At 37.9% G+C, this 16,383-nt stretch overlaps 1 protein-coding gene across 8 annotated transcripts in view; it reads left to right on the top strand.

Moving 5' to 3' along the window:
- ELP2 (elongator acetyltransferase complex subunit 2) overlaps positions 1-16,383 on the top strand; it is a 48,369-nt gene that overhangs the window by 18,754 nt on the left and 13,232 nt on the right. For 4 of the 8 annotated variants that reach the window (XR_003128544.3, XM_025429116.3, XM_025429112.3 and 1 more), the window contains exons 11-17: positions 13-144; positions 3,611-3,760; positions 6,525-6,713; positions 8,881-8,950; positions 10,117-10,212; positions 10,362-10,419; positions 11,216-11,288. Coding sequence is in view for 7 of the 8 variants with exons in the window: in XM_025429116.3 (XP_025284901.1) it covers positions 13-144; positions 3,611-3,760; positions 6,525-6,713; positions 8,881-8,950; positions 10,117-10,212; positions 10,362-10,419; positions 11,216-11,288 (768 nt within the window). In the remaining variant the exon portion in view is untranslated. The remainder of the gene's footprint in view (positions 1-12; positions 145-3,610; positions 3,761-6,524; positions 6,714-8,880; positions 8,951-10,116; positions 10,213-10,361; positions 10,420-11,215; positions 11,289-16,383) is intronic. The other 4 variants (XM_049112746.1, XM_025429113.3, XM_025429115.3 and 1 more) reach the window with 3 other exon arrangements.

Below are 16,383 nucleotides of genomic sequence, written 5' to 3'. Positions count from 1 at the left end.
ATTATTGCATAGGTCCGAGTAGGTGAAGTAGGTGGAAATACTCTGGGATTTTATGATTGCCAGTTTAATGAAGATGGTTCCATGATCATCGCTCATGCTTTTCATGGAGCATTACACCTTTGGAAACAGAATGTGACTAACCCAGTAAGAAAAGCATATTTAAATAAAGCATTTGTGATCAAATAGAGTGAAGTGAAACCTAGATAAGTTATGTTACACACTTATAATACTTTGCAGAAACATAGTAGATGTGCTTAAGTTCAAATGACATCATTTCTTATTATAGACATTAATACTGTAGTTATACTAAGAAACTTAAAGCTCTTCTAAGGCATAAAGTATTCATTTGTCCATCGTTGAGGTTCTGAAATTTGTACATAGGTAAACTTTCTACATAAGTGAACTCTAAGCTGTATAAATTTTAAGCTCTGCCTTTAAACTCTATGCATTTTTTGATGGGAATGTTTCCTAAAATGTTTAGCTTCCCTGTCTTCTTAAAGGAAATAACATAATTTGGTTTTCCCGTGGACAGTTGGGTGCTCCATAGATAATTACTAATGAATGATTGACAAAAGGGCAATAAGACCATCTGTTATTTTGTGAAGGAATATATTAATGCTCACAGGGCTGTTGATAAGTGTAATTTTATTTTATTTATTTATTTTTATTTATTTTTTTGATAAGTGTAATTTTAAATGGTCCTCTAAATCCTGGGCTCTTTTTACATCTTTTTTAATAATAGTCTCTTCTCAAAGTGAAGTAATCTTCTAATCATGTGTCTGCCTCTCATCATTATTCCATCTCTTTCTCATTTGCTTCTGGTCTACTTCTTTGGATTTGGGAAATAGGATTGCAGGAACAGTAACTAAGAGCACAGGCCTGGGAACTAGATAGCCTGGGTTCAGAGCCTGGCCCCAGCATTTACTGGCCCTGTATCCTCGAGGGCATTGCCTGACCTCTGGTCTCAGGTTCCTCCTCTGTGAAATGTGGATGGAAATAGCTCCTACTAATAGGGTTTTTGTGGTGCTTCAGTGAGTTCATATTTGTACAGTATGAAAAACGGGGTCTGACACACATGTGGGACAGTATGTTAATATATTTCAAACCAAGTATATAAATGAGAGAAGAGCATTGAGTGAAATGTGAGTCAGTAGATTCCGAATGTGCATCTCATGGGTTACTTTATAAAATAAAAGCTCATGGATTTGTATAATCTTTAGTTGATGGCCTTTGTAATAGTTGTATCATCCATCTATGAAGATTTGACTTCTCGGTGCATGGAGTGATTTACTCTTTCCCTTATATTTTCCATTTGAAGTTGACCTTCAAGATTGTTTCTACTAGTAAGGAATCAGACCTGTATACACAGAGAACAAATTGATGGTTGCTAGAGGGGAAAGAGGAGTGGGAGTTGGGCCAAGTAGGTGAAGGGGAATGGGAGGTACAGGCTTCCAATTATGGAATTAAGTCATGGGAATAAAAGGCACAGAAGGAGTTATAGTCATGATATTATAATAGTGTTTATGGTGACAGTAGCTACATCAGTGGTGAGCATAGTGTAATGTGTAGATATATTGAATCACTATGTTGTACACCTGAAACTAATGTAATATTGTGTATCAACCATACATACACTTTGAAAAACAGAAGGATTGTTTTTGCTATGAAATGAACCAGGGTTGGGCACCTGGGTGGCTCAGTGGTTGAGTGTCTGCCTTTGGCTCAGGTAGTGATCTCTCGGGGTCCTGGGATTGAGTCCTGCATCAGGAGCCTGCTTCTCCCTCTATGTCTCTGCCTCTGTCTCTGTCTCTCGCGAATAAATACATAAAATCTTAAAAAAAAAAAAAAAAAAAAAGAAAGAAAGAAATGACCAGGGAATCATCAGCTAAGGCACCTGTTTTAGATTTTTAAATTTATTAGAGCACGTGTGCACGTGTGTATGCATGTGTGGGAGGGAAAGAGGGAGAAGAAGAGAATTCCAAGCGACTCCTTGCTGAATGTGAAGCCCAAAGTGAGGCTTAATCCCATGACCTGGAGATCATGACCTGAGCCAAAATCAGGAGTTGGAGGATGCTTAACTGAGTCACCCAGGTGTCCCTAAGGCACTTTTAAATAAGATATTTTTTAGGATAAATTTTTTTCTTAACTTGAAGCTCCTTTGAGTCATATTTCAGTTTTAGTTTTTGAGGGCCTTCATAGAAAAAAAAGTGTCAGATGAGTTAAAAAAAAAAAAAACAAAAAACCTCAAGCCACAAGACAGAATTCAGGGAACTTATAATTTGACTTCAGATTTATAATAACTGCTTACCAAGTATTTAAAGTGACTTTAAAAAAAATAGACTTTATAGACTTTATTTTTAAAGAAGTTTTAGGTTCACAGAAAAATTGAGCAGAAAGTACAGAGAGTTCCAGTACACCCTCTTGCACCCATGTGCATAGCCTCCCACACCAGAGTGGTACATTTGTTACAATTGAGGCTGATTTTAAAAACAAACACTGCAATTCAGGACTGTTATAGTGGAAAACTGTACTGATAGTCCAAAAGTGCTGCCCTTTGTTCAGAGCTTTTTGAAAACTCCCATTAGTGCTAACTTTAGAATCAGTTTTTATGTCACAGAAGAAATTAATAGCATTTCTTAGTCACAACTGTTTAATTTTTTTTTTACCAGAAAATAATATAGCTTAGCTTAATCACTGATTTCATCATACTTTGCTTTGAGTGACCTTTTAGCTATTTATACAAGTCTAATTTTACTCTAAAGATTGTTTTACTACTACTTGAGGTGGTTCAAAAAGATGCTGTGTGGACCAGACATAGGACATTTTCTGTTACTTGATTGTCTCTATTCACATGGTTGCTGGTACAGGCTCCCTCAAGAGGTGGGCCAGCTAGGTTCGATTCAGCCTCTATTCTGTATACCTGTAGCTCCTTTTACTTGATAAAGAAAGCTATCAGGGCACCTGAGTGGCGCAGTTGGTTAAGCATCCAACTTTTGGTTTAGGCTCAGATCCTAATTTCAGTATCTTGAGATCGAGCCCCACATCAAGTTCTGTGCTCGGTGCAGAGTGCTTGAGATTCTTTGTACCTCTCCCTCTGCCTCTCTCTCTTGTACACGTATACTTTCTGTCTCCTGTCTCTAAAATAAATTTTAAAAACTTAAAAAAATTTAAGCCAATCAGGCACACACTCAGAATCTGCTGATTCATTTTACATAATACTCTTTATTATGTAGTTTAAACAAAAATACACAAATAATACGTATTATGTGCCAGCATTGTTCTGCATATTTTACAAATATAAATTCATTCATTTAATTCTCGTAACAGCCGTACAAGCTTGGTAACTCTTCTAGAAGAGTTCTTTGAGGCAAAGAAAAGTTAAATAGTATCTAACTTCTAGGAGGCTTTCAGTAAATGCTGAATTGAGGGGAATTTCCCAGGATTAATGCCTTAAGATCCAATCTTGTTTTTTAAGTTTTTCACCTTGCTTGGGACATCAGTGTTTTCCATCATTAACCCTGAGGGCAGAAGGCATTATCATTATCAGACTTGATTTTGAGTAGCAGTGATCTCTGATTATTTTGATGTGTCATGAGTACTTTCATTGCAGAGAGAGTGGACTCCAGAGATTGTTATTTCAGGACACTTTGATGGTGTCCAAGACCTAATGTGGGATCCTCAAGGAGAGTTTATCATCACTGTTGGTACTGACCAGACAACTCGACTTTTTGCTCCATGGAAGAGAAAAGACCAATCACAGGTGAAATGTCTTCCTACTTGACTGATGTACTTTAAAAAACACCCTTGAGTGCGTGAAAGGGGGGGCAACATTGTTAGGCACTATGGAAATGCAAGTGAAAACCGTGATGTGCTTCTACAGACTATATAGAATGGCGGTGAAAAGTACTGACAGTAAGGAGTGGTGGTAAGGATGCAGAGTGGCCCAAGCTTTTATACTTTGTTCATAGGAGTGCAAAACGATACAGCCAGTTAGGAAAACGTTTGATGTTTTCTTAAGAACTTAAACATACATATACTTTTTACAATTCAGACAATTTAAGTGTCAGTTTTCAAAATTTACTTTTGTTCTACATAAAAGTTAACTTATCCCTTATAATTTTAGGTTTAATTCATTAGGAAATGCTGTCAAGTTTGCAGTGGAAACTAATTTCTAAAGTCATATAGTGTTAGGTAATAGTGATTGAGGGCAGTTTTTGTTTAATAAACTTTTCAGTCTTGGTCCTGAGCTCAAAAAATTACAACCAGACTTTACCACTGGCAAGCCATTGAACTGTGCTATGTGGTAGAGAAAGCCTGTGTACTCAGTTTCAGTTTGTTTCTTTTCTTTTTTTTTAAGATTTTTTTTTATTTGTGAGCGAAAGAGGGAGCGAGCATGAGTTGGGGGGAGGGGCAAACGGAGAGGGAGAAGCAGACTACTTGCTGAGCAGGGACCCTGACTCAGGGTCGATCATGACCTGAGCTGAAGGCAGACACTTAAACAACTGAGCCACCAAGGCGCCCCCTCAGTTTCAATTTCTGACAGAAATTCTTGGAACTGACTACAAGTCAGTCCTTGAAAACAAGCGAAATCTGCCACTTATATTAGTACTTTAGTAGCAGCGGTAGATTCAGATTATAGAGTTGAAGACATTGGGAGCAATACTAGAGTCCATTAAAAAACAAAGCAAATGATTTACAGTTCTTTTCTTTCTTTCTTTCTTTCTTTCTTTCTTTCTTTCTTTCTTTCTTTTCTTTTCTTTTCTTTTCTTTTCTTTTCTTTTCTTTTCTTTTCTTTCAAGATTTTACTTATTCATTCATGAGAGACACACAGAGAAAGGCAGAGACATAGGCAGACAGAGAAGCATGCTTCTCTCAGGGAGCCCAATGTGGGACTCGATCCCACACCTGGGATCAAGCCCTGAGCCAAAGGCAAAAGCTCAACTGCTGAGCCACCCAGTCATCCCTGTAGTGCTTTTCTATGGCTCTTTGTGACTTGTTACCAGTATAGTTCAGCTGTTGTTTATTAATCATCCACTAAAAAATGGATAAGTTGGACTTCACCAAAATGTAGAATTTTTGCTCCTTGAAAGATACTGTCAGGAAAATGAGAAGACCAGTCACAAACTGGGAGAAAGTATTTACCAAGTACATCTCTGGTAAGGGATTTATATCCAGGGTATATAAAGAATGCCTTAGAACTCAGTAATAGGAAAACAAAACAATCCTATTAAAAAAAAAAAGACAAAAGATTTGAACGGATACTTCTCCAAAGAAGATATAAGGAAATAAGGACAGGAAAGGATCCTCAACCCCATAGTCATTAGGGAAATGCAGAGTAAAACTACAATGAGGAACCATTACACACCTATCAGAGTGATTAAAGTAAAAGATTGACTATACCAAGTTTTGGTGAGGAAGCAGGCGGCTGGCACTCTCCTCTACTGTTGATGGGATTGTTTTTTGTTTGTTTTGTTTTGGTTTTTTTAAGATTTTATTTATTTATTCATGAGAGACACACAGATTGAGAGAGAGGCAGAGACACAGGCAGAGGGAGAAGCAGGCTCCACGCAGGGAGCCCGATGTGGGACTCAATCCAGGGTCCCCAGGATCACACCCCAGGCTCTAGGTGGCTCCAAACCGCTGCGCCACCAGAGCTGCCCTGCTGATGGGATTGTAAAACATAATGTCTTTGGGAAATAATTTGGCAGTTTCTTAAAAATTTAAATATGCATCTATGATATGATTTAGCCATTTTACTTATAGGTGGTATTTACCCAAGAAAAACAGAAGCCCATGGCCATGCAAAGAAAGGTTTCTACAGAAATGTTCACAACTGCTTTTTCAGTAAAAGACAAAAACTGGAGGGATGCCTGGGTGGCTTGGTGGTTGAGGGTCTTCCTTTGGCTTGAGGTGTGATCCCGGAGTCCCAGGATCAAGTCCCACATCGGGCTCCCTGCATGGAGTCTGCTTCTCCCTCTGCCTGTGTCTCTGCCTCTTTCTCTCTCTCTCTCATGAATAAATAAATAAAAAATCTTTAAAAAAAAAAAAAGACAAAAACTGGAAACAACCTATGTGAATGGATCAACAAGCTTATGTATGTGTATGTATATACACATAATATACACATATCTATACAAGGGAATATACTCAGTAACCAAAAGGATTGAATTATCAATAAACACAACACAGATGAATCTGCTCTGTGGTCATATTTCCATGGCATAATAAATGATTTTGCATCTCATATTTTGCTTGTTGAAATGAATTTGAGGGATGCCTGGGTGACTCAGTGGTTAAGCACCTGCCTTCGGCTCCAGGCACGACCCTGGAGTCCCAAGATGGAGTCCCACATTGGGCTCCCTGCATGGAGCCTGCTTTTCTCTCTGCCTGTGTCTCTGCCTCTCTCTCTCTATCTCTCTCTCTCTCTGTCTGTCTCTCATGAATAAATAAATAAAATCTTAAAAAAAAAAGAATTTGATTTTGAAATGTATGATCATTTTTGTTTATCCTATTTTAATACCCAGGTGACTTGGCATGAAATTGCCAGGCCTCAGATACATGGATATGACCTGAAATGTTTGGCAATGATTAATCGGTTTCAGTTTGTATCTGGAGCAGATGAAAAAGTTCTTCGGGTATTTTCTGCACCTCGGAATTTTGTGGAAAATTTTTGTGCCATTACAGGCCAGTCTATGAATCTTGTGCTTTATAATGTGAGTATTCTTCTAAATGTTTCAGCTTAAATCCATGCACTTCATTTAAGAAAAAATTTGTTTTTAAGATTTTATTTATTTATTCATGAGAGAGAGAGAGAAAGAAAGAGGCAGAGACACAGACAGAGGGAGAAGCAGGCTCCATGCAGGGAGCCCAACGTGGGACTCGATCCCAGGACTCCAGGATCACTCCCTGGATGGAAGGCAGGCACCAAATCGCTGAGCCACTCAGGGATCCCCTTCATTTAAGAAATTTTTTGCTTAAATCTGTAAAGGAAGCTCATTGCTAGAAAGGAAGTCAAATCATGTTATTGGCTTGACAACCTTTTTTGCACACTGTGGCATACAATAATTTAAATGTTAAAACCAGAAATATCTTTAAAAGGTAGCCTGAGACACTGTGAAGAATTACATTATGTCAAGGCAGGAGCCATGTATCATCACTGTGACAGGTACTTAAAATAAAACAATATATAGTAGGCCATACTTTCAAGATTTCCATGTAGCTGTAGGTTAGGGATAGGGAGCAGTGGAGTTGAAGTACTTGGAATTATTAGGTGAGACCAATGATATATAAATTATAAAAATTATAAAGTAATTAGTTTCAAAGTTATGAAATTAGGAAGATAGTTGTGTTACACAGAAGTGTGAGCCTCATATGGTTCTTCACTGAGAGTTGGGTCACAGATTTGGTTCTGAGATTTAAAAGGATAAGTGTAGGGAGAAGGGGGAAGGAAGGGAGAGGGAGTGAGCGAGTGAGCATCGGGGTAGCCATAGCTATTCAAATGAAGAGTAGTATAGCCAGGGAAATGGAGAGAATGGGAGAAAGTCCAAGTGCTGGAGGACCTTGGGAGGCAGGCACAATTAGACTGGGGGGCTCTGTTGGCGGGGGGAAGGAGGTCCTCTAACCAAAGAAGGTTCTGAAAAGTACTTTGGTGTAGAAAGTATTATGTGAGACCAGGATACATTTGAGCCTGGAGACTGAAAGCAGGGCAGCTAACACCAGTCTGGATAAGACTGAAGAAGAAGAAAATGAGTCATTTGAAATAAACTTTCCAACTAAATTTCCTTGACTGTATACTGGGCACCTCAGTATACATAGGCTTTCCTGATGATGAGAAGATTTAAGATTCTATTCTGCTTGTTTCTAATCATAATAGACAATGGGAATGAGATTAAAAAGGAACTCTTGATTGGGATTATTATATAGAGCTGCAGGGGTGGAAGGGCAGTTAGTTTCAGGATCTCTCAATTGTAGGGGTTGAAATGTGGTTTTGGGATTCCATGAAAGCCTTAGTCCAGGTAAACAGTCAATTCTGTGTCCTAAGATACAGAAATTGCCTAGACCGGAAAGCTTCTTGCTGTACTTTGGGTTTTGTTCCCATTCTGAATGTGGGGACAAGTTTGTAGGAATGCTTCTTGCTTCTCTTTTTCATGCTGGTTTGTTGTTCTTGGTGTCTGAAATAAAGCATGCTGTCTCTTATATCCTGGACTGTTGTTCCTGATGAAGGCTTAAGTTCCCATTGCTCATGTTTGTGTTGAGTTCCAGCCTTTGTATATTAAAGTCTGAATTGTAAGAAATGCTCTTATCATCTGGACATGTGCCAATTTTTATAGTTAGCATATAGTTTCTTTTAATTTGATGTAAATTGCATAGTATAAATAGATTATTGGCACTTCAGACAGTACTCTAAAATTTTTTTTAAAGATACCGAGTTATTTAAATATGTTTCATGAAAATACTCCGTGCTTTTTTAGGAAATGGTCATGTTTGCAGGAGTATCATTAGGATATTTTTGGGAGACTCTTGGAAGTAGAGCCCCATGCATGCCATTTTCAGCCTATTCTTTGCTAGAAACCAGACCAGTGCATGCCTTCTCAGACTCTGAAACTCACTGAACTGTTAGAGTTTGATGAGCTCATGGAAGAAAGGATGCTGGACTTTATGGATTGGGTGTAGAACGTTGGGGGTTAACTGCAGCCTGTCTTCAGAGAGTAATTGCTTAGCATTGCATCTGTTGGTTTAGAAAATGGAAGTGTGGGCAGATATCCACTCAATGTGATCTTTAAATTGCTCCTCTGCATTTATGAGCATGACATTTTTGTGTGCCTGAGGTGTAGTAGTAACTTCTAGTATTTAAAACATGTATCATACTTTTTATTCCAGCAGGACAGTGATCTTCCAGAAGGAGCTACAGTCCCTGCCTTGGGGTTATCAAATAAAGCTGTCTTTCAAGGTAAGGCTTTTAGTGTCCAAAAGTTTTGAATCCATAGTGGTGTTTAAAATCTAGTTATAAAAATAAATGAATGAATGAATGAATGAATGAATAAATAAATAAATAATCTAGTTAAACACTTGGATAATATGTACTTCATGTTCATTACTGATTTAAAAAAATTTTTTAAAGGTTTATTTATTTATTTTAGAGAGAGTGAGCTGGAGGCAGAGGGAGAGAGAGGTCTTAAGCAGATTCCAAACTGAGCATGGATCCTGACGTGGGGCTTGATGCCATGACCCTGAAATTACAACCCAAGCTGCCAATACAAGAGGTGGCCACTTAACTGCTTGTGCCACCCAGGCACCCCTGATTTTTTTTTTCTTAGATTTTATTTATTTGAGAGAGTGAAAGCAAGAGAGATATAGAGGAAGAGGGAAAAGCCGACTCCCTACTGAGCAGAGAGCCCAATAGGAGGCTTGATCCCAGGACCCTGAGATCATGACCTGAGCCAAAGGCAGACACTTCACCGACTGCACCCCTTAGGTGCCCTGATTTTTTTTTTTTAAATCACAACACATTTGTCTGCTTTCTCCATCAGACATTTCATAATAAATACTTTGGCCATATATAGACCCTGAAATAGGTACAGCTTTCACAAAGTGTGTTTCATAGAGCACTACCACTACCACGTTTTTTTTTGAATACCACATGTTAATATGGGTGGCCTGAAGAATCTGATTTTTTTAAAAGTTTGGGAAATGTTAGGTCAAAGAAAAAAGGATTCTGGGCAGCCCTGGTGGCGCAGCAGCGGTTTAGCGCCTCCTGGAGACCCAGGATCGAGTCCCATGTTGGGCTCCCTGCATGGAGCCTGCTTCTCCCTCTGCCTGTGTCTCTGCCTCTCTCTCTGTTTCTCTATGAATGGATAAATAGAATCTTAAAAAACAAAAAAGAAAGAAAAAAGAATCCGTGGAATTGACTGGTGCTTCAAGGAACACATTTGGAATTTGGAAGATATTGAAGTAATGGAAATACCCTTGGCTTTGGAATCACAGTGATGCATCTTTGAAGTACAATTAGTACTTTGAAGTGCCACTGCTTTCTGATGGTTGTGATATTGGGACATGTACAAGACATATACATATAGGGGCTATATTCATGATGTTGATGTGTTTCATTTACACTAGGAGATATAGCCTCTCAGCCTTCTGATGAAGAGGAACTATTAACTAGTACCAGTTTCGAGTATCAACCAGTGGCCTTTCAACCTTCCATACTTACTGGTAAGAAATGGTAAAAAGGTGGTTTAATAAGAGTCATTAGTACACATAGTATGATACCTGTCACTGTTGACCTAAGTAAGTGCTGTAGAATTCACTCATTTGCATGAAATCAGAAAAAAAATAATTCCAGTGCTATACGTTTATTATAGAACCTCCCACTGAGGATCATCTTCTGCAGAATACTTTATGGCCTGAAGTTCAAAAACTGTAAGTTAAACTGTGCAAATCTATTTGGTCTGATTCTGTCATAACTTGTAATTTTTTTTTTCTCCCCACAACTTGATTTTCTCCTTTGCTTTCTTGTTACTTATATTGTCCCCCCATCTAAAAATCTTTAGTGGATAAGGGACAAGAATCAAACTTCACATAGATTTTTATATTACTGTGTATTTACTAGATTTTTATTGGTCTTTGTTTTTAAAGTAGAGACATAGCATTATATCTCTTTTACTTTTTTTTTTTTTTTTTTAATGATTTTACTTATTTATTTGAGAGAGAGGGATAGCACAGAGGGAGAGTGAAAGGGAGAAACCAACTCCCTCCTGATCAAAGAGCCCACTGTGGGGCTTGATCCCAGGACCCTGAGATTGTGACCTGAGCTAAAGGCAGATGCTTAATCAACTGAGCCACCCAGGTGCCCCATTTCTTTCCCTTTTTCAAAAGGACTTCTAAGATTTATTATTCTGTTTTTTGTTTTTTTCCCTTGGGTGTTTTTCCATCAAAACCTTTCCTGGATTTATTTGTTGTATTGGCTGGTGGGGGTGGAGGTGTGAAATGTATTTTAATCTAATTGTTTGAATAAGTTGTAGCACTTTTAGGAAGCTGGCCTGTTTCCCAGTCTCTCTGTTTTTTACCCTAAATGCTTGCCTAGACAGAAATGTAATGTCCCTAAAAGAATTGTATGTTACGGAGATTGATGTTCTTTTCACATGTTAAAACTTTGCAGCATGAAAATAAGTATATATACTAATAAAGGGATTATGCATTTTTTTTTAAATTTTAGATATGGACATGGTTATGAAATATTTTGTGTTGCTTGTAGCAATTCAAAGACTCTGCTTGCCTCAGCATGTAAGGTAGGGAATTTTTTTTATTCTACTTGGTGACATGTTATTTGAGTCCTCAGGCTCTTAAAAGTTGTGGTAATAGAGGCAGAATGCTCCGTGAAAGGCCACTGGGACCTACTTTTTTCTGAACTTACTTTCTCAATCTCATTTCCCTTCTTTCCCTTCAAAATCTTGCAATTGAGGGGCACCTGGCTACCTCAGTTAGTAGACCATGTGACTCCTAATATCGGGATGGTGAGTTCAAGCCCCATGTTGAGTGTGTAGAGCTTACATAAAGAGAAATAAAATAAAGCCTGCAGTTGGATTTTAAATCTGTTTGAGCCACACACTTTTGTTTTTAAATACTTGGTTTAAGTTGATGTATGCCCGATTTATTTATTTTTTTTTAAGATTTTATTTATTTATTCATGAGAGACACAGAGGCAGAGACCAGGCAGAGGGAGAAGCAGGCTCTGCAGGGAGCCCGATGCGGGACTCGATCCGAGGACTCCAGGCTTGTGCCCTGGGCTGAAGGCAGGCGCTAACCGCTGAACCACCCAGGAGTCCCTTGCCTGATGTATTTAATCAGATGTTTCTAAGTGACCTAAAAAGATAATAAATAAATTGAAATAATTGGGAGCCCTGAAGACACAGGGAAAGGAGAAGGAGCCCTCTGCTCCATTTGAGTTTCTCCAGGAACAGATGTGGTATCGACTGAAGTGAATGGAGTCCCTCAGCCTACGCCAGGGTGAGGCAGGGTGGTGCCTGCTCACTAGCACATGGCACTGTGGAATAGTGCTCTTCAAGCTTTTGCCTGGGAGAATGATCCCAAACTTAAAATTCAGTATTTATCCATATATTCATACTCTGTGGAAGGAGCCAGTGTATATGGAGGATTGTCTGAAAGGTCTGAGATCTACATATTTCTCTACATTTTCTAAAATTCATTTACTTGTTTTAAACGTGATAATGCGAGCTGCCTATGTGGCTAGGCTCCTCTGTCCCTGCTCTTTCTGCAGCTTCTTGCTGTTGGCCTATATTGTGAGGCGTCATAAGTATCAATATACCCCTCCTGCCTTATGTCCTTTGCTTGTCCCTCTGTGAGGATGGTACTGAGAATACTTCCTTGGTGGCAGGGGCCTGTGGAAAGAATGGAGTGTGGTATCAGGAAAAGCCATGCTTCTATTGAGCAGCTTATTTGTTTTTAGCTTTTGGGCACTGTTGGTCATATAATTGATTATTTTTCCTTTTCAAATGGTCTTGCTTTTATAGCAAAAATGTGCAGCTTTCTTTTTGTTATTTGTATACTTGTTCTGTGTATTTTATATTTAAATAAACAATAGAAAAGCGATGTGGATGTTAGTGTGGCTTGGAAAGTTTAAATCTGCAGATTTACCTGAAGGTAGCTGGGTTTCTTGAAGATGCCAGCCACATATTTGGTTTTCTTTGGTAAAGCAGATGATTAGATGTATCTTTCTTTGAAACTAACATTTTTAGCAATTTTATTTGGGTGTTAGTAGCATACTATAAGTTGCGTGTTGAAAGTGAACAGTTTGATAAGTTTTAACATGTTTGTTTATACCTGTGAAATCACGACCACAAGTAAGATAATAGACATAGCCATCAACCCTAGATTATTTCCTTTGTCCCTTGGTAAGTCCTCTTCCCTGCTCCTTCTTACCCTCTGCTGCCTCATCCCTAGGAAACCACTAATCTGTTTCCTGTCATGATAGAGTAGTTTGTATCTTCTAAAATTTATATAAGTGGAATCATGCCGTATTTCCTTCCTTCCTTCCTTCCTTCCTTCCTTCCTTCCTTCCTTCCTTCCTTCCTTCCTTCCTTCCAGCTCAGGAATAAATAAATAAAATCTTAAAAAAAGAAACTGCCAATCTATTTTCCAAAGTGGTTGTACCATTTTGCAGTTCCCGCCAGCAGAGGGACTTTGAGTAGCTTCACACCCTTATCAATATTTTGTACTCCACGGTCAATCTTTTTAACTATTCAGTTTGGTGGGTAACATCTCGTGATTGTAATTTGCATTTTCCACAAGACCAGTGTTGTTGAGCATCTTTTTATGTGCTAATTTTCCATCTGTATCTCTTCTTTGATGAAGTATCTTCAAATCTTCTGCCCATTTCTTTATAGCAATTGTTTTTCCACTACTGAATTTGGGAAAGTTCTTTATATACACTGGATACAACTATCAGATAAATGCTATTTAGATAATTATTCCCAATGACTTGTCCTCATTTCCCTAACTGTGTTTTTCAAAGAGCAGAAGTTATATGTTTTGGTGAAGTCTGATTTACCAGTTTTTTTTCTGTATTGGGTTGTGTGCTTTTTGTGTAATGTCTAAGGAATCTTTGCCTAACTGAAGGTCACAAAGATCTGCTACATTTTGTTCTAGGAGTTTTGTAGATTTTAAGTTTTATGTTTACATCTTTAATTCTTGCATTCTTTGCATTTGGCCTGGAATTTAGGTTAAAGTTGGTTTTTTTTGCATGTCAGTATCCAATTGTACCATCATTATTTGTTGAAAAGACTACTCTTTTATTTACTGCCTTTTGCACCTTTGCTAGAAATCACCTGTCTATATATGTATGAGTCTTTTTCTACACTTTTATTTTCTTCTGTTCATCTTTTTTTCTTATGTTGATGCAGTACCACATTCTTTTAATAGCTGTAGCTTTTTGTAATAGGTCTTGAAATCAGGAACCAATTCTCTTCTTACTTTTCAAAGTTATTTGGAGGAGATTATAACAATATTGGGTTTTTTGACATGCAAATGCACTGTCTCATTTATTTAGGTCTTTAATTTCTCAGGATGATTTTTTAAAGTAAACATTTTATTTAAATATTTTATTATTCATCAGAGACACAAGGAGGCAGAGACATAGGGAGAAGGAGAAGCAAGCTCCCTGCGGGGAGCCTGATGCAGGACTTGATCCCAGAACTCCAGGATCACACCCTGAGCCGAAGGCAGACGCTCAACCACTGAGCCACCCAGGCGTCCCAGTAAACATTTTATTTTAGAATGATGGTAGATTTAACAAAATGTTGCGGAGATAATATATAGTTTTATCTCACCCAATTTTCCCATTGTTAACATCTTACTATTAGGAATGTTTGTTTTGTAGTTTTCAGTGTCAGGTCTTAGGCAATTCTGTCAGATTTACCCTTATTTCAAATATTTTGTATCTTTTCCTTGCTTTTTGTATATTGATCTTACATCCTGGGAGCTTTCTAAATTTGTACCTTTATTATACATGCTATAGCATTTCCACATAGATTCTTATGTTGCCTATGAGTAAAGAAATTTCCTTCCTCATATGCATGTCTTAATGTTGGATAGAAATGGTATAGTAATAGCAGAAATCCTTGGCCTAATTCCTCACCTCAGGATTCCTTCTTTGTCCATTACAGGTGATGTTTGCTATAGACTTTTTTGTGATTCTTCTCTCTCAGGTTGCCTCCAATTTCTAGTTTGCAGAGAGGTTTTGTTTTGTTTTGTTTTTGTTTGTTTGGTTTTTTTTAAGATTTGTATTTATTTGAGAGAGAGAGTGAGCAAGAGAGAGAACGTGAGCAGGGGCAGGGGAGAGGGAGAAGCAGGTTGCTCACTGAGCAGGGAGCCTGACATGGGACTCGATCCCAGGACCCCAGGATTATGACCCTCATGAGCCAGAGGCAGATCCTCAACTGACTGAGCCACCCAGGTGCCTCTGCAGAGAGTTTTTATCAGGAATGGAAGATAGATTTTGTTAAGTATTTTTTCTTCATCTGTTGATATGATCATATGGTTTCCCCTTTTCAGTTTATTAATATGGTGAATTACACGGATTTTTAAAATAATAAACCAACGTCACATTCCTGGAACCAAACCCCACCTGTTTATAGTACATTATCATTTTATATACTGTTGGACTAATTTTTCTAAAATTTTGTTAAACTTTTGTATATAATATATGATGGATATTGAAATATAGTTTTCTTTTTTTATTTTTATTTTTTTGAAATATAGTTTTCTTTATATGGTTTTGGTTTCAGAGTAATATTAACCTCTTAGAAATATTTCTTCCTCTGCAATTTTCTGGAAGAGTTTGTGTAGAATTTGTATTACTATCTTTTTAAATTTTTGAGAAAAATCCCCAGTAAGCCAACCAATCCTGGAGTTTTCTTTGTGGCAAAGTTTTTAACTAGAAATATAATATCTTTAATAGATATAGGACTGTGTAGCTTTTCTTGAGTGCACTTTGGTAGTTTGTATTTTTCAGAAAATTTGTCCCTTTTAATATTGAAAGAATATCTGGTGATGTTACCTTTGTTTTTTTTTTTTGTTTTGTTTTAAAGATTTTATTTTTTTACTTGAGAAGGTAGTAAGATGGAGAGAACACAAGCCAAGGCGCAGAGGGAGAGGGGGGAAGCAGACTCTCTGCTGAGCAGGGAGCTGGACATGGGGCTCGATCCCAGGAACCCTGTGATCATAACTTGAACTGAAGGCAGGTACTTAATCAACTGAGTCACCCAGGTGCCCCAGATGTCATCTTTCTTACAACTGTTATCAGCAATTTGTGTCTTCTCTCTCATACCTTTTTTTGGGGTGGAGAGCTTTCTGAGAATTAATCGGGAAAATAATTATTTTTTTGGTATTTTCAAATAACCAGCTTTTTGGTTTTGTGGATTTTCCTCTGCTGCTGTTCTTGTTTCTGTTTCATTGATTTTTTGCTGGTTTTTTTTCTTAGATTTCATTTCCTCTACTGTTTCTAGTTTAATAAGGCTAAAGCTGAAGCCATTGATTTCAGATCTTTCTATAATTTTTTATTTTTTTATTTATGATAGTCAGAGAGAGAGAGAGAGAGAGGCAGAGACATAGGCAGAGGGAGAAGCAGGCTCCATGCACCGGGAGCTCGACGTGGGATTTGATCCTGGGTCTCCAGGATCGCGCCCTGGGCCAAAGGCAGGCGCCAAACCGCTGCGCCACCCAGGGATCCCGATTTCAGATCTTTCTAATACAGATGTTGAGTGCTATAATTTTCTAAGTATTATTATTAATTTGTTTTTTAAAAAGCTTTTTTTTAAAGATTTTATTTATTTATTCATGAGAAACAGAGAGGCAGAGACATAGGCA

The sequence above is a fragment of the Canis lupus genome, chromosome 7, assembly GCF_003254725.2.
Source record: "Canis lupus dingo isolate Sandy chromosome 7, ASM325472v2, whole genome shotgun sequence".
Taxonomy (NCBI): domain Eukaryota; kingdom Metazoa; phylum Chordata; class Mammalia; order Carnivora; family Canidae; genus Canis; species Canis lupus.
Note: the sequence above shows the minus strand (reverse complement) of the source record. Positions and strands in the feature narration are given on the sequence as shown.